The sequence below is a fragment of the Sus scrofa genome, chromosome 3 (assembly GCF_000003025.6).
Source record: "Sus scrofa isolate TJ Tabasco breed Duroc chromosome 3, Sscrofa11.1, whole genome shotgun sequence".
Lineage (NCBI taxonomy): Eukaryota > Metazoa > Chordata > Mammalia > Artiodactyla > Suidae > Sus > Sus scrofa.
Window position 1 is genome coordinate 73,278,646 of NC_010445.4, and position 25,061 is coordinate 73,303,706.

General features: G+C 42.8%; 1 protein-coding gene across 1 annotated transcript in view; it reads right to left on the bottom strand.

Moving 5' to 3' along the window:
- The window catches only part of ANTXR1 (anthrax toxin receptor 1), a 240,636-nt gene that overhangs the window by 120,902 nt on the left and 94,673 nt on the right, over window positions 1-25,061 (bottom strand). Inside the window, exons 11-12 of the mRNA XM_003125066.6 lie at window positions 5,929-5,998; window positions 4,274-4,352 (exon numbers count right to left, since the gene is read on the bottom strand). Of these exons, the coding sequence (XP_003125114.3) occupies window positions 4,274-4,352; window positions 5,929-5,998 (149 nt within the window). The remainder of the gene's footprint in view (window positions 1-4,273; window positions 4,353-5,928; window positions 5,999-25,061) is intronic.

Genomic DNA, 25,061 nt, shown 5'->3' on the forward strand with positions numbered 1-25,061 from the left:
CTAAAAGCAAACCCATATTAGTGATTTTTCTCAACCTCTTGCTAGCGTTGGAGAAGAAAAAGGAGGCCAGTTAAGACTCTAGAGATGGGGGAGTTCCCGTCGTGGCTCAGTGGTTAACGAATGTACTTAAATCTGCTGGGAAGAGAGGGCTTTGGATTCCTGACTGTTTTCTATAGTCATGGAGCTCAACAAAGTGTACCGTTTGTATAGGAATCTTTTAGCTCTTGGGTGGAAAAAAAAAATCTCTTTCCCGTAAAGCTTCCTGGAATTTCTGCTCCTGGCAGAGGCAACAGTTATTCATCGTCGATCTTGAAAACTTGTGACCTGGGTGTCCAAATGGACACCAAATAAAGCGAGAAAAGGCTCAACTACATATTTTACAATTACTTTTGGTTCCAGGTGATGGGCCGGGCAGGCTGTGACTGGCACTGACGAGACTAACCCTTTATTCAGACCCGGGGGATCATTTTTGATCTAAAAACCTTGTCCTCCAGACCAGCTGCCCAAGAAACAAAGGCAAGTCCAAGACCTTACTTCATATTCTGGATGACCACACATTCCAGAATCTCTCTTTTGCCCAGGGATGACTTTAGTCTCTTTAAGGTGAGCATCTGTATAAGGCCCTGTTGGGGATGGGAGTTGAATAGGTCCTTTCCTCTGGATGCTTTTGGCCACGTTGTCTGCCCTCTTCCCATCACGTGGGCTTTGGACAAGTGACAAACAGGAACTCTGAGGAATACATCTTATGTCGCAAGAGTCCTTTTGTTACAACAGGACTCTGAAGTGAGGAGCCACCTCTCAGGGAGGAATCTCCAGTTAGGTCAATAATCTTGACTAGGCGTCCACTATAATACCAACTAATATTTATCAAGCACTTACTACCCATTAGGACTTCTGCCAAGCATTTTACATAATCATTCATTTAACACTCATTATACTGCTAAGACTTACAAATTATTGTTATTCTAATAGTACAGGTTAGGAAACTGAGGCTCCAAGGGGTTAAAGAACATGGTCAAGGCCACACCATCAGGTGAAAGAAAAACTGATCTCCTGAGGTCCTCCTCTGTCTCAGATTTCTCCTCCAGTCTTCCTCCTCTCAACTGAGGTTAAGGCTCTCCTTTCCCTTACTTAAGCCAAACTTTTGGGGCCATTCTTGATTCCTCTCTTCTCAGGCCATACATCCGTCCCTGCTTTGGGAAATCTAGCTTTGCCTTCAAAATATATCTGACCCTGGCCTCTTTTCTCATCTCTGCTGCTCCCTCCTGAGTCAAGCCACCATCACCACATTGGCCTGAAATATTGCCGTAACCCTAACGAGGCGCGGTCCTTCCATCCTCGTCTCCCCACGGGCTGCTCCAGCACCTGGAGTGAGTGATCTTTCAGATGTAAGTCCGATGGCGTTGCGCCTCGGCCAAAGCCAAACTTTGCACAAGACCCTCCATGCCCTATCCCCGCAACCTCCCCGTCTGCTGCTCGCCTCACTCGCTCTCTTCAGGCAGCGGACCCCAGCCCACTTGCTCTTCCTTGAACACACCACATGTCCTCGGACGTGGGCTCTAAGCACGGGGCTCGGAGTTCAGCATGCTCTTCCCACAGCTGCCTTCCAGTCCGCTTCAAACTCTTTCTTCAAAGGCCACCTTCTCAACGTATCTCTCAAATCCGAACTCATTCACTCAAGCAGTACCAAATCCCCTGACGCTGCCCTGTTTTTTCTAGAGCATATGTTACTTCCTCATGTCGTGTGTGATCCATTCGTTATGTCTGTGGTTCACTGTTGGTTCTCTCCCCACATCCCCATGATGTAGAGATTTTTCTCTGTTGTGCTCCCTGATGTATCCTGAACATCCAGGACAGGGCTTACCTAGCACATTGCAGGTGAACAATGAATACGCGTTGAATAAATGAGTGGATGGACCTGGGTGGACCTGGATCTCAAATCTTGGAGCGGTTGTAATTCTGTGATAGACTTGCGTCGCCCTCAAGCGAAAGGGGAATCATGCAGAAGATGATATGAGGTGGTGCTGATCAAGGATCAAGTGAACAGAAGACTCAGCGATGCGCATGCAGATGAAGGAGATGGGAGAGGCCAGTGCAGGCTGGAGGGAGTTGGGAAGAGGGAGCGGGACTCGACAGCAGTTCTTTTCCTTTCGAGGTACTTTAGTGAGGACACACTTTCTCTTTGGCTTAGAGGCCCAGGACTTAAGTTTGTGGTCCTGCCTCTGCCACACAGGCTCGGTCCCGAGATGTTTTTTTCCCTTCCCCACTCCCTGCCCTGGAGGCCTCAGGGCACGGCTGTTTCTCTGGTACAGTCAGACATAATGAGAAATACAGGCCCACATGGTTGGATCATTCAAAAGCAGGGAGGAATCTGGAATGGAGTTGTTGGAGCTGGGATATTTTAATCATTTCCTGCAGGTTGGCAGGTCTCAAAAGGGTCAGTTTCTAAAAGAATCGGGCAGGGTACACGCTTGGAGAAAGTTCACTGTTCCTGTATCCCGTTTTCATATGTGGTCTCCAGATCTGACATTCCACCGAGGTGTGCCTGAGACATGGACATTTCTCAGAGATGACACTTTTATGTAACAACCCTAGTCTCTGACTTTGGTCAAGTAAAACTTTTCTACTGTCTGTACCCATTGCACCAGCCCACCCTGTTTTCAAGAACACTGGCTGGCTCCTAACATAGGATGGAAAGTGTATGTGTGCGTGTGAGTGTGTGTGTGTGTGTGTGTGTGTATGGAGGGGAAGTGGAGAGCTGGAAAGTTGTGCTGTCCATCATGAGGCCCGGCCTGCTGCTCCTTTGTGAGACAACTCTTTTTGATCTTGTCTGGCTTCAGTGCACGCTTGCTTTTTCTCATCCACCTGGATCGTGTGGAGGACACACATGCCAATCACTGATGGGTCCTAAGGACAGGCCCTCCAAAGGCCAGCCAGGGAGTGACCACGGTATCCGCCTAAACTGACCATCAGGCCAAAAAAATTTAGTCTCTAGAGTGATCTCATGGGAAAAGGGCATTTGGTTACAGAAACTGAACTTTCAGACACAGATCATTCTAGAAATGCTCATATTAGGGGCTGAGGACTGTACATGAGTTAACCAAGCCCTGACTGCCCGCTGAGACACCGAGAGTGGATGGGAGCAACTACACTCTGGTGGAAGCGTTCCCAGCCACAGCGGCACATGGGAACCTCCCAGGGGGCCCTGCAGCCACCAAAGCTGGGGTGCACTCCAGAGACTTGGTTTCAATTGGCCGGGCATGAGGTCAGGGCATCCATATGTGCGTGTGTTTGTATGTGTATATATAACTATGTGTGTGTGTGTGTGTCTACATAGATATCCATATCTATAGATAGAGAGATAGATCTAGATGGATAGACACATAGATAGATCCATCTCTCTAGATCTGTCTATCTATAGCTATCTATCTGTATCTATCTACCTATCTATCTATATATTTTTTTGGCCACAGTGTGCAGCGGCTTGATGTGGGATCTCAGTTCCCAAACCAGGGACTGAACCTGGGCTGCAGTGGTAAAAGCCCCAAATTCTAACCAATAGACCACCAGGGAACTCCCCCCCACTTTTTTTTTTCTTTTTTTAGGGCATCCATGTTTATTAAACGCTCTCCAGAAGATCTTATGAGTAGCCGGAGATGACTACTCTGACCCAAAGGATCCAGAGATGGGGTATCAAAGGAGCCGCAGAGGATGCCGACCGCGCTCTGCCTCATAACCTGGAGGCATAGGGCTCCTCCCTCCTTCTCTCTGCTTCATGAATTTTCCATTTCCTCCTGGATTATCAATCATATCAACAAGCTGCAATTCCTCCCATTCTAAATACAAAGACTCTCTTCATACTCCATACCTTCCTTCAGTTACTGACCCATCTTTCTGTTTGCTTTTAGAGGAAAAACACCCCAAGATGTACTTTCTGTATATGCTGTCAAACTTTCCTTCGGGCATTTATTCCTACCCCCAGTCCATCCAGCCACACACCCCGCCCCCCCGGCCCAGTACTGTACGGATGCGGCCCCATCCGACTCTCTGGTCTTGCCTGTGCATCCAGGTCTCACCCGCAGTACCAGAGCTGGGGAAGCCAGGGAAGCACAGGCATTCCTGATACCTCCTGGGGTTACAGCCCCCAATCCAGCCCAGGGCTGGACCAGCAGTGCGAGGGTCAAAGCTCAGTGAACAGAATGCAGAACTGGAAAAAACTTTCCAGATGATAATGACAGTGAAGTTCTCAGTGAAGAAAAAGGTGCTGACTTACACAGTGTGTGGTGGTGATGATGACAGAACTGGAGATGAAGGAGAGGCCATCGTTCATGCTGACCTGAAGCGCAGCATTCCTGCAACGACAAGGGAACCAGGGGTACTGAGCATGGTGTGCGAGGAGCAAAGGGCCTAGAGCCGGACACACGGGTCCCCCGAGGGCTCTGCTCTAAACCGCCCTTGGGACTGTGGTCCCTTCCGCTGGGGACCTGAGCTGTCTCCTTTGTAAAATGTGAAGGATGAACTCTAGGGCCCATCTACCTCCACCGTGCAGATCAATGTCAGGCTGTGCCTGGCTGGTGCATCAGGGCAGCACATTCCACCCTTCTGACATTGTGGTGAATCTGCATTGAATGGGCAGAGCTTGCTCCCACTTAATTTACATGTCACATTGTAGTGGGAAGAAGTATTATTCTATTTGTTTCTTTTTTTAGGTCATGCCCATGGCATGTGGAAGTTCCCCGGCCAGGGATTGAACCCCAGCCACTATAGTGACTATGCCAGATCCCTAACCTGCTGTACCACAAGGGAACTCCAGGAAGAAGTATTCTTAAAAAATGGTCCAAATCTGTGGGGATAAACTGGTCAAACTGTAAGCTCGATTGCTGTTATCTGGACTCTCTGCACTCTGATTCTGATGGTGGTTTTGTTACCACCCAGTCAACACAGAGAGGTACAGCAGCAGATGAGCTAATTTGCTCTCTACCTCCTCTGTCTATCAGCTGCTCATGAAACACATGCTTGCCTTCGGCGGCATGGACACGGGGCTAGTTGGTGGAGACGGTGGTATTACAGGCCAGGGTTGGGCAGCCAGAATTGGAGGCACTGTAATTTGAACAAATGTTTGAAAGCAGAATTCAGATGAACAAGTTTAGTGTTTTTTGTTAAAGCCACCATTCTATCTTCAGCCCGTCACAGGCAAGTTTACAGAGAGGCTAGTTTATATTCTTTCACAAACACTGCTACTCTGTTTCTCCCCAAGATTTCTCTTCTTGCTCAGGGTGCTAATTCTCTTCCTCCTCCTGAATATTTCAACCACATCTCACCCGCACTTATAACTGCACCTCTAGGGGATTTTGTCCATAACTAAGTTCAGGGAGCCTAGCACAATCTGGGCGAATCCCTGATGTTCTGCAGAGACATTGGGGAAGGGACAGTGAGCCTGGCTTCAGGTCTGAACCCGAGGTCTTGAACTAGTGGTGACCCACTGAGCCTTTCTGAGCTTCTTGTCTGAGTTTCCTTATCTCTAAGAAAGGAGATAGTCATCTAGAAGGGCAAAGTGATGCTACATGTATGAGAGTGCTCTGGGAAGCACAAAAGCTTTCTAGAAATGCAGTGTGATTAAGCCAGTCAGATTTTTCCACCTACTGCTGTGTGACCTTGGGCAAGCGACCCAAATTCTCCCAGCCACAGATTTTGCATCTGTAAAACTGAGATGGTGTGAGGATCAGGTTCATCGGGCTCTTGGAGGATCAAGTGAGGTCTGCTTGGTGAAATATTCCCCCTAGTGCCCGGCTCACTGCAAACATCGGCCCGATCGCTATTACGTGGATGAGTCTAGAGAACGGCTCGATAATGACAATGAAGAGAGACACTTTCTCTTCCTTTTGTCCCCTCCCTGGCTGTGAGGTTTAGTTGCCCGTGGAAACTTACATGCCAACTTCCTTTAAGATAGGTGCTGGACACAGCAAATACGTATCTTCCACAGTGAAGGGCTTCTCATCTGTAAAAAGGAAGTCACTGGATTAAAAGGTGTGAGGCAGGTTTATAAATTCAGATTCAGTGACTCCTAGAGACCATCAAGCAAGTCCTGGGAGATACTAGAAAAGCAGTAACTTTTTGAAATACAAACTAGTCTTGAGGTGTAAAATCTATTAGAGTGAATGCAAGGTCTCCTGCCTAAATACAAGTCCCTGACCCTGTATGTCCAGTTGAGTCAATCACTGAGCAAGATCTTCCCCTAGACCAGGCATCACTGAGGGGAAATAAGAACAAATTAGACTGATCCTCAAGGAGCTTCAGGTCTAAGTCTAGTTTGTGTGATGCAGCATTATTTACAATAGACAAGACATGGAGGCAACCTGTGTCCATCTACAGATTAATAGATAAAGAAAATGCGGCATATATATGTACAACGGGATATTACTCAGTCGTAAAATGCAGAAATTTTGCAATTTGTGACAACATGGATGGACCTTGAGGGCACTGTGCTAAATAAAATAAGCCAGATCAGACAATGAAGACAAATACTGTGTATCCCCACTCATATGTGGAATCTAAAAAAGAAAAAAAAAACACAGAGTTCCCATTGTGGCTCAGCAGAAATGAATCTGACTAGCATCTGTGAGGACGGAGATTTGATCTCTGAGCTCACTCAGTGGGTTCAGGATCTGGCGTTGCTGTGAGCTGTGGTGTGGGTCACAGACACGGCTTGGATCCCAAGTGGCTGTGGCTGTAGCGTAGGCCAGCAGCTACAGCTCTGATTCAATCCCTAGCCAGAGAACTTCCATATGCTTCAGGGGTGACCCTAAAAACAAACAAACAAACAAAGAAAATCCAAAACCCCACAACTGATAGATTCAGAGAATGGATAGGTAGTTGCCAGAGGCAGGGTTGGGGTGGGTGGGGTGAAATGCCTGAGATGGTCAAAGGTACAAGCCTTCAGGTATAAAATAAATAAGTCATGGGGATGTAATGTATGCACGGTGACTGCAGTTAATAATACTGTGTTGTGTATTTGAAAGGTTCTAAGAGAGTAAATCTTAAAAGTTCTTATCATAAACAATTATAACTAAGTGTGGTGATGGACATTAACTCAATTTATTACAGTGATCATTTCACAATATATACAAAAATCTTCAGGTGGTATACCCGAAACAAATATAATATTATAAGCAAATGTTATCTCAATAAAGAAAAAGAAAAAAGTTTGTTGACAGATATGACAAGTGGCTAAGCCAAAATATTGTTTGGCTTCAGAAAACAGAGAGCTCCCTTTAGGTGCGTGACATGGTGAGGTCACAGGGAACACGCTGAGCTTTGGTAGAGAGATGGGGGAGAGGCATTCCTGGTGGGAGAAATGGCTTCAGCAAAGACAGAGCCAACAAAAAGGATGTTCCAGGGTAGCATGTAAGTAGGATTTGAAAAGATCAGTATAGGAAAAAGTTTGGTCCAAATTCTTTGAGTTAGATTGAGGGATTTGGACAGAAGCCTAGTAGCTATGAAAAGAACTTTGGAGGTTTCTGGAGAAAAACTTGAAGTGATGATTTTGGAAGTTTTAGCAAATGTAGCTGTGAAAGATGGATTAGAGCAGAGGGAATCTGGAGGTGGGGGAGTTTTTTTTTCTTTTTTTTTTTTTCTTATCCTAATGGATGACCAGGACAAATTTAAGCAGCTTTAGTCTTGAACTTCTTAAGAACTTCATTGTGTGCCAGATTCTGCAGCCAGAAGCTGAGCTGAGAAGTTACTGTACTCAGCATATAGTAGTCATTCCTGCATGACTCAGCATTTATTGGGTGCATCCTCCGTTCAAAAGATAGTGCTAGGACCTGTAAGTGGTTTGACGATGAATAATATGTGTTCTTTTAATCAAGCTGTGAATACAAATACCTAGGAGACAGAGAGGACTCCATACCTAATGGATGGATGCTATGCTGTTGTTATAAAACTGATATTTCCATCAGTTGATGACAATGATGACATTTGAATGATGCTCATCAGTTGATGCTGTAATGATGACATTGAATGAGGCTAACACTAGACTCTTGCCTGGGTGGAGATGAGGAGGTCTCATGCTCTTCATGTCTGGATTTAAGAAGCAGAGCCACTTGGGGGGAGGAGTTGGAGAACACATCTGAATGCAAAGCACCATGGCTCCATGGAAGAACGAGGCAGAGAATGGCCAGTTACCGTCTCCCCTGCTGTCCAGGGAGATCCTCAAGTGGTGAAAAGTTAGGGAGGTCATTTCAAGTCATTCATTCATTCATTCTGTCAGTCACTCAACAAGTATCTGTTGAAGGCCTACTATGAGCTAGATACACAGGCTTTGAGAAAAGCAACACAGCCTGTGCTTTCATGGATTTTAAAGGAGTTGCAGAGGAGAGAGTTAAGAAAGAGGTTCTTTGTTTGAAGCAATTACATTTATTTAATCTTTGCTCTTTAGCACAAGTCACTTTTTATTTTTTTTATTTTTTTGTCTTTTTAGGGCCACACCTGCAGCATATGGAAGTTCCCAGGCAAGGAGTCGAATCAGAGGTACAGCTGCCAGCCTGCGCCAGAGCCACAGCAATGCAGGATCAGAGCTGCATCCGTGACCTACATGACAACTCATGGCAATGCCAGATCCTTAACCCACTGAGAGAGGTCAGAGATCGAATGCGAGTCCTCATGGATACTAGTTGGGTTCATTATCAGTGAGCCACAACGGGAACTCTAGTACAAGTCACTTTTTAATTGAAGTAGAGTGGATTTATAATATTATATTAGTTTCAGGTGTATAACATAGTGACTTAATATTTTTATCGATTATACAACATTTATTTATTTATTTTCTTTTTAGGGCTACACTTGAGGTACATGGAAGTTCCTGGGCTAGGGGTCGAATTGGAGCTGCAGCTGCCAGCCTACTTTACAGCTACACCAACACTGGATCCAAGCCGCATCTGTGATCTATGCTGCAGCTTGTGGCAATGCCAGATCCTTAACCCACTGAGCGAGGCCAAGGATCGAATCTACCTCCTCAAGAACACTAGTTAGGTTCTTAACCCACTGAGCCATAAAGGGAATTCCAATTATTATTCACCATTTAAAATCATTACAAAATGATGGCTACATTTCCCTATGCTATACAATGTATCTTTATTGCTTATTATTATTATTATTATTATTATTATTTGTTTTTTGCCATTTTCTTGGGCCTCTCCCGAGGCATATAGAGATTCCCAGGCTAGGAATTCAACTGGAGCTGCAGCCGCCAGCCTACACCACAGCCACAGCAACGTGGGATCCGAGCCGCGTCTGCAAACTATGCCACAGCTCACGGCAACGCCGGATCCTCAACCCACTGAGCAAGGCCAGGGATCGAACCCGCAACCTCATGGTTCCTAGTTGGATTCGTTAACCACTGTGCCACAATGGGAACTCCTATCCTTATTGCTTACTTAAGTATGTTCAGTGTTATTTAAAAAATATATTCCCTTGAATGTCTATTACATGTTAAACATTGTGCTAGGCCTTGCAGTGAACACAACAGATGAAACATTTCACTTTTTCTTTTTTTCATGGTCACTGTTTTAGTTATTTATTGGATTTAGGAATGTGAGCAAGACTTATGCCCTGGGGACATCAGACACTGACTTAGCTAATAATCAGTGGCATTTGCTCCTTGTTATTCCTTGGGTGTGTAGCGTAAGGAGAAGGGATAATTAGCAGAACAAAATGCAGACCCTCCTAGGCCCTGCAGTCAAATGCCACTTAACACAACCAAAATTCATTTAGAATTCTAATAAGAATGAGTAATGCTGTTTGAGTGAGGTGAACAGAGAAAATGAGGGAGGCTTCACACAGGAAATAACACTCACATTGGGTTTTGATGGGTGAATAGGAGTTCTGGAGGAAGCAAATTCATGAGGAAAACACAACAAAGCAGAAAAAATGCTATTAATTACACAAATTACTATTTAATTATATTGGGGTGAGCACAAAGAAGGAGAGGCAGAGAGCTGACTCTCATTTGGAAGGTCAGGAAACATGACCCTGAGGAAAGACTCTGTGAGCTGAGACCTGAGGCCTGATGGAGAGGAGATGGAGTAGGAAAGAGATAGCACCACACAGATGCCCGGGCAGGAAGAAGCCCAGGTGTTTGAGAGCTAGCGGAAGGCTGGCAAGGCTGCTGAATTACAGTGAGACAGTGTCTCAAAATGAGGCAAGAAGAGGCAGCAGGACCAGATGACCAAGGCCTTGTAGGTCATGCTAGGGTTTGCGGGATTTTCCCTAAGCGTAACAGGAAGCTCGTAGAGATTCCCTCTTATATTTAGAACGAGAATTGGCGGATTATGGAATGTTGCTGGAATAGTGAGGGTGTGTTGAGTTCAATTATGAAGCTTATGAGGATAGTGGTGGATCACACAGTGCCTGAACTGGGCATTATCTTTAAAAGGTTTTCCCCTCTATGATGGGTTAATGACATTGAAACTAGAGGGGCGTGCTGTGTGTTGATGCTAAGTGTTCTGCACACATCCCATAATCTAACTTAACCTTCTAGCAATGTTACCAGGGAGGGATGGTATTCTTTTCATCTTAAAGGTGAAACAGACATAGACAGGGGGAGCCACTTCCCCAGCATCCTATAGTGGAGCTTGGATAGGCACGTGGGTGGTCTTGCTAAGAGTCAGGCTCCCTCTCCTCTCACAACGACCTTGAATCAAGGTAAGGCAGGGCTCATCGAGCTCCTTTTCCAGATACAAAATGGAAGCTCAGAGAGGCCACAGGAACCCGTGGTTGCACAGCCAGTCAGAGGCAAAACCCGGACGAGAAGCAAATTCTCCAGTATCCTCGCCAAGAGCTTCTCCATTCCAGGAAAGGCTCCTATTAGAGAAGAAACCGAACTCGGGACAGGCGTAGCTGACGACAACCTATATTTATTTTCTCTTGGCCCCGGCTTACCCTGCTGCACATGCACTATTAATACCTGGGAGCACAGATCCCTGCACACGGAGCCAGCCCACAGAGCCACGGGCCGGCCACAGCCCAGCCACAGCCCAGCCACAGCGGGCCTCGTGACTCGGGCTGCATTCTGCGGGCAGAGCGTAGGGGGGCGCTCCGTGGCCACGCACCCGGACTCCCTTCCAGGCGTTCTCTGAGTGGCACCTCTCCCGACCCCAGCGGGAAAGGAGAAAGAGAGGTTGGCTTGGTCAGCCTGGGGCAAGTGGATGTCTCTCGCTTCCCTCCAGCCCATTTTGCTTTCCAGCCGGGGAAACCGAGTATTTCTGGAGCAAAGCCGAGGAGACCCTCCTCGCGCAGAGGACCGAGGAGACGTGGCTGTAGCACAGGCTCCATGCCGCCTCCCATCCCTTCATCAGCCTCCCAGGCTGTGGGCCTGCTCTGGGGAGCTGGCATCTTCTGCTCCGAGAGGGATTGTTTGGTTTGGAGCCTGGTTTCACTTTACCACAAAAATGAGTGACTTTTTTTGCTCTCTTTCTTTCTAAACAAAGGAGGGCCATTTGGTTTCCATAACTCCGATCATCTGACTCCTTCCTGGAACGTCCACTTGGGAAGCAGGGCCCAGAGCCTTCCTCCCCGGCTGGGCCACGTTTGGCTCCGGGTCATGCCAGCCTGGCCGACACCTCTGCCAAAGCCAGCAGTGTTGCCATGTTTGTGGGGCCATCATCTGCTCAGAGGATGCAGGAGGGCTCTGGTCCTCTGTCCACCCGTGAACATTTCATTGCTTATTAGTGCTGGGTGGGCAGGGGAAACAGGCGCCAGGAGCTGGGGGGAAATTAGGAGGGGCGGGGTTTGAAAGGCACTTGAGGAGAATTTTTAGATGATCTATAAATATAAATTTCCTTGCCCTTCCCCAAATATATTTCCGAATTCGGTGCCTCCCCATGACACAGGTGAATCCAAAGCATCTGTCTTACAAGAGACTGATAACCCAACAGAAGTTTGATTTAAATCAGGATCTGGGGATCATTGAGTGTCCTTACACCGAACCTCCCAACACCCCAAGCCTGGCAGCTGGGCATCCCCCAGGATGAGTAGAGAGGGCACAGGGCCCAGTAGCCTTCACAGTCAAACAGATCCAGGTTCAAATCCCAGGTCTTCTTACTAGTGTGTGACTGGGGACAAGTTCCTTATCTGTGAACAGTGATGATGACATCATTTCACAGGAATGTGTGAGGAGTAAGAGTGCATGAAAATACCTTACTCTCCAATTAATAAACATTTAGTAAATAATACTCCATATTATTACATGGGTACCCAGGACTTTACATAGACTGAATGTGTGTGGGTTTTTGTTGTTGTTCTTATTTTTTTCTTTTTTCTTTTGGCTGCACCTGCTGCATGCAGAAGTTCCTGGGCCAGGGATTGAACTGTGCCACAGCAGCAACCCAAACCATTGCAGTGACAAGGCCAGATCCTTAACCTGCTGCACCACAAGACAATTCCAATGTGTGGTTTAAAATCAGAGGAACTGAAAGTTAAAAATTTCAAAATGTCTGTTTAATTATATTTTCTATCAAACATCTTTTTAGGCATTTGGAATTCCTAGGAAAATGGAAAGGTTTAGTGAACATGTGTGTGTACATATGTACATATACACATGCTTATATAGCTACACATACACACTTCCATCTGCATCTGTGCATGTATCTCTATATAGCTATACTGATTTTGTGTAAAACTGTATACTCATGGTCTCATTTGACTTATTATTTATTCACAACTTGGGAAACTGAGGCCCAGAGAAGTTGGTTAATTGAATTAGCATTGTGCCACTAATTAAAGTCAGAGCTGGAATTCAAACCCAGTTTTGCTGCAATGGCTTGCTCATGGTCAACCCAGCTAGTTTGTTCAACAGATGTTAAGTTAGGTAGCTACTTTATATTATCACCTTCTCACACTAGTTTTATGATGTAGCCTGAAGTACACCATGTGCTGAGGTGTACTGGCCACTTGCAGGCAAATGGTTAAGACCCTTCCTGGGTGAGGCTGGATAACAGTTGGCAGCTTGTCTTCCATGAGAGGCAGCCAGGGCTGGGAAGCTCTGTTAAGGTTCGGGTGCCTTCTGAGAGATTCTGACCTACTGTAACGAACCCATGTTCCAGAACCATACATTCAAATGTGTAGATTCCCAGGTTTTGATCTTGAATCAACTGTAATTCTTTTCAGACGGGTGAAGAAGTTTCTAGAATTCTTCCCTGAGTTGGTGATGGCCTAATGGATTAGGGATAAAACCAGGATTAAAATTTATTAGCTAATTCAAACACCCATCACAGTGAATCCTTTTATAGGGCTGATTAAATAACTGAAATACTTTCCAAGTCTTGGCAATCCGTGCTTGATATAAATATTTATTTCTGGCCAAAAGGACAAGAAAAATAACCCTTCGTCTTATCTAGGGGAGCTTACGGAAACCCTCCAAAAGCTGATGTAAGCTCCAAAGTAGAGTTTACATTCCTACTGTGACAAAATAGTGGAGGTTAGGGACTGCATGAGCTCACCCTGCTCTTTCTCCTCTTGTCCCCTGGGTCTTGGGAGAATTTTTGTGGCATCCTTGAGCCAAGTATAACTTTTCAGCACTGAATTATCAGCTAGTTGGGGAATGTGTCTCCGAAGGAAGGGAGAACAGACAGGCTAGAGTTAGACCGAATGTTTCTACCTTTTTGCTGACTTGAAAAGTAACCAGCTTTTTAAAAAGTGAGGTGTTTAAAATACTGTGCAAACACCTGAAATAAAATGATACTCAGCAGGACTTCAAGTTGATGAAATTCAAAGCATCTGGCTTGAGCTTTCTGTGGTCCCAGACAGAAAGGAGCTGGCTGATTGCCCTATTGAGACTCCTGCAGTGAAAATTCACAAACATGGGGGTGTTACTGCAAAGCGAAATGGGATCTGTTGCGTAGAGTGGGAAGAAGCTAACATTTATGAGGCAGGTGCAAATATTTGTCAGATGCTGGGCTGGAAGATTTTCATGGATGAGTTAGATAACAAGCCTATGGATTCTTTTGATGGAAAATGTTAAACTCTGTATAAGGGGACCAAGCAAAGCTTTTGAGATTTTGAAAGTGCAAAGGGTGGCTTCTACTTAGAATTAAGTAGAAGGTTGAACAATGGTTCTGAGCTCAGAGCAATGAGGAACATCGGGGAACTGTGGTATAGCACAGGGAACTCTTACCCAATATTCTGTGATAACCTACATGAGAAAAGGATCTGACAAAGTATGGATGTGTGTATATATACAACTGAATCACTTTGTTGTACAGCAGAAATGATCACAACATCGTAAATCAAATATACTTTAACAGAACTTAAAAAACAGGGAGTCAGTAGAGAAGGCGAAAAGATGGTCATGAAGCACAAGTGTGTGGGGCCAAGTTGGGAATAATCCTTAGAACATACAGGGCTGCTGTCATGTTCTCTTATGCCCAACTGAAGCCTGAAATGTGCCTTCAATATGGCAGAACCAAGCTGGCCACTATCCTTTTCCTCAGAAATGACCCACAAATATCTACCCTTTCCTTGGCCTGGAGTTTTTGCAAGGTTTCCTTGGAAGCACTCATTGGTGAGTTACTATGAGATCAGGTGATGAGTTTGGTCAACAGGTTCCAGGTAAGTTCCTTGGGTCTATACATGACTATTTCCCCAGTTTCTCTGTGTTACAGGTATCAGGTGATGTCTTTTGGTTTCCCTGCCTGTTCTTGGGCAGGGTGGAGTAGGAACAATGAGCACCTTAAGAGCCTGGGAAGCTCATCACAGCTTGCTACCATCTGGCTATGTAACCCTATCTATCCATAACCCAGAGTTCTGACCTATAAGATGGAGTAACACTCATTTCATCTAATGAGATGATATGATTAAATGCTCAACACTTAATAAACACTAGACCTGTCAACTGTTACTACTAAAGTGGGAATGCTGCTGGGCTCATTGCCTGAGGCACCTGTAAAACACAGATGTGAAGGCATGTGCAAACTGAAGAGGTCTTGTGACTTATTTACTGGGTTGTGTCAGGTGTAGCTGTGACAAGAAGAGAGTCACCTATCCAAACAGGATTTATGGACATGTATGTGATGTAGTGGTCCTCAAATGGGGGTGGTTTTGTCCCTCAGGGCATAAAAAACAATGTTTGTGATGGTTCATGTCAACCCAGAGAAATGCTATTGGCCTCTAGTGGGTAGAGAGCAGGGATGGTGCTAAGTAGCCTGCAGTTCACAAGTCATCTTTCTTCCCCTCCCCATAGAAAATTATCTGGCCCCAAATGTTGACAGTGCCAAGGTGAGAAATCCTGGCTTCATACTGTTCTTTGGCCCATTGTAGAGGGTCCTATAGATATTAGGTTCAGTGCCTCCCCCCTGCCCCATCCCTGGTTCTGGCAAAACATCCAGAAAAGTTCAGGGGTAAGATTACGGGCAGAGGAAGGAGAGAGAGCAACTCCTTGAGGACATGTTTAGAGTAAAGAAGAGTGTTTCTTGGCAAATTCCTTCATGCAGACTTTGATGAGTCCAGGTTTTCTTTGTGGTGGGTGGCACAGCAGCTGAGCCACTCTGGTGGGCGGAGCTTTATAGCTGACATGGGGACACTCCAGAGGTGAGACTTAGATTTCTGCCTAGGCTCTGTGCCGAGATGGGTGGGAAGGCTGTAGAGTAAGACTACTTGACTTATAAACAGCAGTACAAAACAAAGAGCTGAGCGCAGTCTTGGGAAAGAATAAAGTAGATCATCTTGAACACTGTGTACAAGAGGATCATGATTACGTCATGGTCCCAGAGGAAGAGGAAGGAAAAGGTGAGGGACCATGAATGCACTTCCAGGGGAGCATAGGGATGGCAGTCGTCAGCCCTGCTGGTCTCTCGATTGTCTTTTTTGGGCATATACATTCCCCAGTCCTATACAAGACTTGGACGGCTGTGGTTCTGGACTCACCACATTTTAGAACTGGTCTTTAGTACAGCTAGTCTGACGTCTCAGGATGTAAATTATTTTCTGCTCGTATTTATTGTTATTTTTATTAATTATAAAAGTAATACATGGTTAGTGTGAGAAGTCTGAGATATACAGAGAAGTATATAAAAAGGATGAAAATCCTTAATAATCCTAACTTCTAGTGATATACACTGTTAATGTTTATCACTATTTCAGAATTTTTTCTATGCATATTGTTTTTCACATGATTAGAACCATAACTACACTTAATGCTGTGGTATTTGGCATTCATTTCTCTCCAAAGTTAATAGGGACAGACTTAGGTATTGCAGGAAAACTAAATGAAGATAATGGGCTCAGGACTCTTGCAAAATATTTTCTCCTCTCAATAAATCTAGAGCAAAAATTCTTGACTGTTGACATTTACAAAACTTACAAATTATCTTCTAAGCAAAGCATCAACCTTTAAAAATTTGTAAGCTTGAGGTCAAGAAAGTGGTACACTTGAGACAGCTGTAATTTGCTAAGAATAAATATATTTTTTAAAGGTTTGTTTTCACTAGGTTGAAGATAATTTAGGATTCATGTACAAGGTATGTGCCTCCTGACACAAACTCTTGCAGCTGTGCACAATTAGGTTTGGAAGGCTTTACCTTTGGAATTGGGATTGAGGGGCAAGTCTACTGAAATGGCTAAAGCTGGAATTCCCAGCGTGGCTCAGCAGAAACCAATCTGACTAGTATCTATGAGGACACACGTTCGATCCCTGGCCTTGCTCAAGTGGGTTAAGGATCTGGTGTTGCTGTGAGTTGTGGTGTAGATCACAGATGCAGCTTGGATCCCGAGTTGCTGTGGCTGTGATGTAGGGTGGCAACTGCAGCTTTGATTTGACTCCTAACCTGGAAACCTCCATATGCTGCAGGCAGGGCCCTAATGAAAAATAAATAAATAAATAAATAAAATGGCTAAAGCCTTCCACAGCATCATGGCCATGAACTATGGCAAATGCTAACTGCCATTCCCCCCCCTCCCCAACAGGGGATGGGTAGGGGTGCCTCACTTGTGGCCTGTGGAAGTTTCCAGGGCCAGGGATTGATTCTGAGATACAGCAACAATGCCAGATCCTTAGCTTGCTGCATGATCAGGGAGCTTCCTGCCTGCTCTTAAAGAACTCAAAATGATACAGAAACTCAGAAAAGAGGTAGGAAGGAGACCCTAGGCATGTACTTGAGTAACAGTGGATGCTATTAAGCTGCTGTGGTATGCAGGTTGGGGGACAGAGCAGAATTGCAGGGAGAAGAGATACATCAGTAATATTTTTTCTTCCTTTCCTCAGAAGCACCCACCTTTTCCTCTAAATGAATATTGAGTAAATATTTAAAGCATGTCAGTTTGAAGGGAGCATAGATTTCCAGCCTGATTTGGGTTTCCCACGAGTCTGGCCCCTGTCTGTGTTCCCCACTTTTTCTTCCATCATCATATTGAAGTGACAGAGCAGAAGTATGACATGAGGAAAGGCACCATCCATGAGTATCTAGCCGTCTGGTGCAGAATAGAGGTGGTGCTGGGGTAACAGCAGCTGCAGGGAAGTTCACAAGCAGATTTCTCCTCCAACCATGCCTCAAAGAAGCCCAGTGTGTGCCAGAGACCACAGGCAGCTTACAAGTTTCCCTTGAAGGCAACTGCACACTTGGTAGAACAGGGGCAACGTCAAGGCTGACTGTCAACCAGGCCCTGCAGCAGCTCACTCTGGACTATGTCAACTTACCCCTGCAAGTTGCTCTTTTGCTCACATGTGAAAATCTTCACCACTTAGTTCCTTCTGATGGCGACTTCTCGTCTATCCCCACCCCATCCCAGATGACTAGGGCTCTTATCTGATCAAGGAAAACTGCAGTAAATTTCCACTTATCTGTATTTTTGTCTGGATTTGAAAGATAGGAACATGGACCAACAGACTCTTGACAGGAACCACTTCAGAAACAAGTCAGCAAAACCCCAACTCCTGCTGGAAGCAGGGGCAAATGGAAAACATAAGCAGATACATGAAAAGCCCCTGAAGTTCAAGGAACAGGGACCACTTGGGGAACCAGAAGAGGGGTACCTTCCCTGTGGTCACAGAGTCAGCTGCATTCACTAACGTTCTAAAGCCTGGTGCAGGGATTTTTTTTTTCCCTTGACCCAGGGTTCAAGTCTTGATTCTTTAACATGCTCTGTGACCTTGGACAAGTAGCTAAATCTCTCTGAGCTGAGGTTTCCTGGCTAGACAATGAGAGGGAGCTGTGGGAATCAGCAGCCCAAATCAGGCACACAGAATGACTGAACTTTCGGGCTCAGGGGACCCAGGGACCCGTGGGGATCTGTGTTTTGGAAGCAAGGTAGCGACGTGGGCAAAAGCCTCTGGAGTGGACTGCCTGGAGTCCAAACCACTTCTACCTCTGGCCACCTGGGTGATCTTGGGCACTTCATCTCTGAGTTTTAGTTCCCTTGTCATCAAAATGCAGATACCAATACCCGCTCCCTCACAGGGCTGCTGTGAGGATGAAATGAAGGGAAGGGAACGGTGTAGGAGCTCAGCAGTCAGTAGCTGCTGTCACTTGGATGAAGCTCATTGGTGATTCTGATTAAGAATCACAAGACAAACTGCTCCTTTATATCTCTTCCTTCTGAGTTGCACAAGTGACATTCCGTCATCAGACCCCTAAGGATGACATCAAACCCCTAAGGATGCATCCAAACTGCATTAAGTAACTTTGACTCATAGATTCAACCCTGACTAGTGAGAACGGAAAAAATAGGCTTTTGTTTTAGGAAGTTTCTGCTCTCCTTCCCTCTGCCCTCCTCCTCATCTGTCACCATAGGTGCACTGTAGACAGAGATCTCCTTAAAGGGACACCCAACAGCCCTGGGGGCCAGATGTATTCTAAGATAAAGGATAGTTTCCGGATAACTGGACAGATGTTTAAAAACAAACACACTGGAACTTCTAGGATGGAGTGCGTATTATCTCTCATTCCCTTGAGAAGCAGAGCCCCCTCTTTGGAACTCAGGGTAGAAGTGCTTTCATGACTCATGTTCAGTTCGAAAAGGCATCTTCAAAAGGGGCAACGTTTTCTCCTTCGAGAGGGAACCAAAAGTAAGCCAGAGGCATGCCTCGTGAATAAAATGGAGGGGCAAGCCGAGAAATAAAATCTTGCATCAAAAAGGAAATGTGCCTATAAAACCAGGACACTGATTTCTTACACGGTCTTTCAACTGAATTTTAGGAAGTGTTTTAAATATCAGTTTCGTTCTGTTTATAGTCATATTTCATAAGTCTCCACGCAACACTGGGATAGCCTAGCACGTTCTTCATTATTGTAACAGTAAAAACGTTCATTTTTATTTACTGTTCATTAATGTGAACTTCTCAGCTCATACCCCAGCATCTCCTTTTTTACTAGCATTCTAATCTCTCTGCAAATAGATTTCCAATTGAAAGTGGATCTTTTCTTGGCATGATACACTGGATACTGGGATAGGAAAAAGTGCAGCCAGAATTAATAGAGTTTGTGTGAAGATTTCCAAGATATTTTCTTGGCCAGGAGTGAGTTCAGTCTGCGTGACTGAATGCTAAACTAAATAATTAACAAGAATTTTAAAATTCAAATTTAAATAACTGTGGTATTTTTTCTTCTTATGATGTAAGGGACATTGCAGAAAACTTAGAAAGAAAGTAAAAGCTAGTAGTGGTCCCATTCAGAGGGAATTACTGTTAACATTTCGATGTCTCCTTCACGTCTCTCTGCAGGTAAAATATATGTGTCTAAAACAGAAATAGCAACCAGGCAATGTTTTGTAACTTGTTTTTAACACATGAAGCAGTATCATTAACATTTTCCCACATCAGTAATTATTCTCTCCCACAACAGTAATCATTCCGGGGTGGATATAATTTATATAACAAATTATCTATTGTTAAACATTTACATTGTTACCATTGAGATGTTTCAATTTATTCACTTTCTTTCTTTTCCTCCCCCTCTCTTCCTTCCTTCTTTCTTTCCTCCTTTTTTTCCTTCCCAAATTCCTTCCTTCCTCCTCTATCCCTCCTCTGTGTCTTTGCTATTGTAAGCAATATTATGATGACCATCTTGTAGCTGAAGTCTTTGTTAACATTCTCAATCATTTCATTCTGATGAAGTTGAAATTGAAACTCTGGGTCAAAAATGTACAAAAGCAGTTGGTTCATTTTAAGAATGGCCTTCCAAAAGATTCAGTAGTCTCTCGCCAACGATGAAGGTAAACCCTTTTTCCTCTATATCTGCCAATACTGGGCACTGTATTTTTGTTCCTCTTTGCCAGTTTGATAGATTACTTAATCTGCATTTCCTTGGTTATAGTTGGCATTTTCCATATGCTTGTTTGCCATTATTTTTCTTGTAAATTTCTTTTTCATATCTTTTACACATTGAGGTGCTCATCTTTTTTACAGATTAAGAGCTGTCTATATATTAAGGTTATGGACCCTTTGCTTGTTACAGGCCACACATAATTTTGCATGTTTTCTGTTTCCATTTAGATTTTTTGGAGGGGGAGGTTTACAGAAAAATTAAAAAAAAAAAATGTACTCAAATTACCCAAATTTTCCTTTGTGGTATCTCCTTTCAGAGTTATGCTTGAAAAGTCTTTCCCCTCTGGAAATTTAGGTAAATATTTATTTTTGTTTCTTTCTAGGACTTCTGTAGTTTCATGTTCACATTTAAATTTTTCATCTGGAATTTGTTTAGATGTAAGGTTTGAGATAAAAATCGAACTTGATTTTTTTTCCAAAGGGTTAGCCAGTTGTCTCAACACTTTTTTTGAATAATCCACTCCTTTCCCATCGATTAGAAAGGTCACTATTTTATACTAACTTCACATAAGCATTTGGCTCTGCTTATGGATTTTGTTCTTCCTGTTCTAGTACTCAGTTTGCCTTTTGTGGCACCAGTTGTACATTGTTTCAATTACTGTAGCTATTTTATACATCTTAAAATTGGCTAGGGCAAGTTTCCACATTTTTCTTGGCTATTCTTAAATGTTTATTCTTCCATATAAACTTTAGAATTATTTTGTTAACTTCAAAAGTCCCACTGGAATTTTCATTGGGATTGTAGTAAAAGTAAATATTAATTTGAAGACAACTGAGGGTCTTTACAACACCCAGCTACTGCTCCATTGAATAATAAAGATAACGATAATAATCAATTAATCCTAGCAGCCAACAGTGATTGACTGCTTCCTGCACGCCTGGCCCATTCTAAGCCCTAATTCTCACATTTAAGCATGATAACAATCCACCACAGAGGTGCTATTATTGCCATACTCACTTTTCAGATAGAGAAATTGAGGCTTGGAGATGTTAAGTAACTTGCCGTGGCCCCACAGTTTTAAGACTGAGCCAGGGCGCGTTTCCTGGGTAGTTTGGTTCTAGTGTCTGTGCTGGGTCTGTACTGCCTCTCTATCTACTTTACATTTCCTTCATTTCCCTCACAAAGGTGTGTAACTTTCTTCCTATATGTCTTTACAAATTTGGTTAAATTTGTTCTTACTAGAATTTATATATTGCTGCTCTATTTTTCCTGTGATGTTTTCTAATTGGTCATTGCTGGACGATGGTAAAACTATTATTATAAGGTAGGTATTTATTGTGAAATCATTCAGTTTAGTAGCTTTCTTATTAGTCTGTTGAATTGCTTGAGTTTTCCAGGATGACACAACAATCTTTTTTTTTTTTTTTTTTTTTTTTTTTTTGCTTTTTAGGGCTGCACTTGCGGCATATGGAGATTCCCAGTCTAGGAATCCAACTGGAGCGATAGCTGCCAGCCTACACCACGGCCACAGCAACATGGGATCCAAGCCGCATCTGCAACCTACACCACAGCTCATAGCAACACTGGATCCTTAACCCCCTGAGCGAGGCCAGGGATCGAACCTGCCACCTCATGGTTCCTAGTCGGATTGTTTCCACTGTGCCACAACGGGAACTCGACACAATCATCATTTTAAAGTAATAATGTTTGGCCTCCTTTCCTGTACTTATATCTCTCATTAGTTTTCTTGCATAACTGTAATTCCTATGGTATTATCCAATACAGTAGTCCTTATCCATAGGTGGCTGTTGACACTCAGGTTAATAAAATTAAAGGAATTTAAAAATTCAGTTCCTCAACCGCACTAGCCACACTTCAAGTCCCCAGTAGGCCACGTATAGCTTGTGGCTACTGTATTGGCTACCATTTGAGAACATTTTCATCATCACAGAAAGTTTTATTGCACAGTGCTGCTAGAACTTGAAGATTGATGTTAAGTAATAGTGGTGAAATGGGTTGTCTTGCTTTTTTATTCCTAACTGTAAAGTGAATACCTCCATTTAGTGATTTACCATAAAATGATGTTGAGTTTTGAATTCAAATATCTATATGTAGTTTTTGTTATGTTAAAGAAATCCTTAATCTAATCTAATCTTAATTCCTAGTTTTCTAGAAGTATATATATTTAAAATTTGGAATGGATAATTAATTTTCATGCCTTCTTGGCATCAAGAAATTTTGCTATGTGAGAGACAAATTTCCTCTCATTTTTTAAAAATTGCCTTAGCTATCCCAGTTCTTTTTAAACACATTGCTGGATTTTTGTTTACCAATATTTTATTTACATTGCTTATCATCAAAGAAATTGATTTCAAATATTCTCTACTTCTAATGTCATGTCCAGTTCTTTAAAAAATCCTAAGATTACATCATTTTTATAAAATGCTTTTTCTCTATTTCTTTTCTCTGGAAGAGTATGTCAGATATGAGTCATCTGTCCCTTAAAGTCTGGTAAGGAAAAACTCTGGGTTTCGTGCTTTGGTTGAGGGGTGGGATTTCCTCATATCTCTCTATTTTATCTTCATCTGTGTCTAATCACACTGCTTAATCTATCCATTAAGTCATATTTTCTGTAAATAAACTTTTTCGGTTCTAAAGTTTACACTAGGTTCTGTGCAAATATGCCTTTGTTGAGTGTTCTTCCCCTTTTGGTCTGTTTGCTTTCTTAACACACTTTATTTCATCTTATAAATTGAAATGTAGTTGATGTACAATATTATATTAGTTTCAGGTGTGCATTTGACTTTTGCATACATTATGAAATAATCACCATGGTAAGTCTAGTATCCATCTATCCCCTTAAAAGTCATTACAATATTATTGATCATATTCCTTATGATGTATAGTATGTTCCTATGGCTTATTTATTTTATAATTGGAGGTGTGTATCTCTTAATCTCCTTCACTTGTTTCACCTTCAACCCCTCTCCTGTCTGGCAAGCAGCCATTTTTTTCTCTGCATCTAAAGTCTGTTTTCATTTTGTTTTGGTTGTTTGTTTTGTTTGGATTTTATTTTTAGAGTCCACAATAAGTACAATTATATGATATTTGTCTTTTTTTGTTTGACATTTCACTCAGCATAACAACATCTAGATCATCCATGTTGTCACAAATGGCAAGATTTCACTTTTTATGGCTGAGGAATATTCATGTACATAAATATATATATATATATACACACACACACACACTCACATATCACATCTTCTTTGTCCATTAATCTATGGATAAACATTTAAACTTTTAAATTTGATGTAGTACTTACTATTTGTTCTTTCCTTACTTTTGTTTCCCTTGCTTGAGGAGACAGATCCAAAACAATACTAAGACAGATGTCAAAGAGCATACTGCCTATATTTTCTTCTAGTTTTATGGCTTCAGACTTTACATGTAATTCTCTAATTTATTTTGCGTGTATTTTTGTATGTGGTGTTAGAAAGTAGTCCAGGTTGATTCTATTGCAAGCAATAGTTTTCTCTATTGAAGAGACCCTCTTTCCCCATTGTATATTTTTGCCTCCTTTGCTATAGACTAACTGACCATATAAGTATGAATTTATTTCTCTATTCTATTGTTTTGATCTATGTGTTTGCTTTCATGCCAGGACTATACTGCTTTGATTACTGTAGCTTTGTACTATCATTTGAAGTCAGGGAGTGTGACACTCTAGCTTGGTTTTCCTTTCTCAAGATTGCTTTGGCCATTTGGTGTCTTTTGTGTTTCCACATAAATTTTAGAATTATTTGTTCTAATTCTGTAAAAAATGACATTAGTATTTTGATGGGGATTGTACTGAATCTGTAGATTGCTTTGGGTGGTATAGTCATTTTAATGATATTAATTCTTCCAATCTATGAGCAGAGAGTATGTTTCCATTTGTTTTGTTATCTTCAATTTCTTTCATCAATCTTTTATAATTGTCAGAGTACAAGTCTTTCACTTACCTCTTCAATCAGATTTATCCCTAGGTATTTTATAATTTTCTATACAATTGTAAATATGATTGTTTCCTTAATTTCTCTTTCTGATGTTCATAATTAGTATTTAGAAATGAAACATATTTCTGCATATTGATTTTGTACCTACAGCCTTGCTGAATTCATTTATTAGTTCAAATTTTTTTTGGTAGTGTCTTTAAAATTTTCTATATATAGAACCATATGTGCAAACAGTGGCAGTTTTACTTCTTCCTTTCCATTTTGGATTCCTTTTATTTCTTTTTCTGGTCTGACTGTTGTGACTAGAACTTCCAATGCTATGTTGAATAAAAGTGGTGAGAATGGGATTCTTGTCTTGTTCCTGATCTTAGAGGAAATGCTTTCAACTTTTCACCATTGATTATGATGTTGGCAGTAAGCCTATCACACGTGGCCTTTATTATGTTGAGGTATGTTCTCTCTACGCTCCTTTCTGGACAGTGTTTATCATAAACAGATGTTGACTTTTGTCAAAGGCTTTTTCTGCATCAATCAAAATGATCATATGATTTTTGTTCTTCAATTTGTTAATGAGGTGTATTATATGTTGGTTGATTTGTGAATACTGAACCATCCTTGCATTCCTAGGATAAATCCTGCTTGATCATGATGTGTAATACTTTTAATGTATTGTTGAATTCAGTTCACTAATATTTGGTTGAGGTTTTTTGCATTTATGTTCATCAGTGCTATTGACCTATACTTTTCTTTTTGTGTGGTATCTTTGCCTGGTTCTGGTATTAGGATGATGTTGGCCTTGTAGAATGAATTC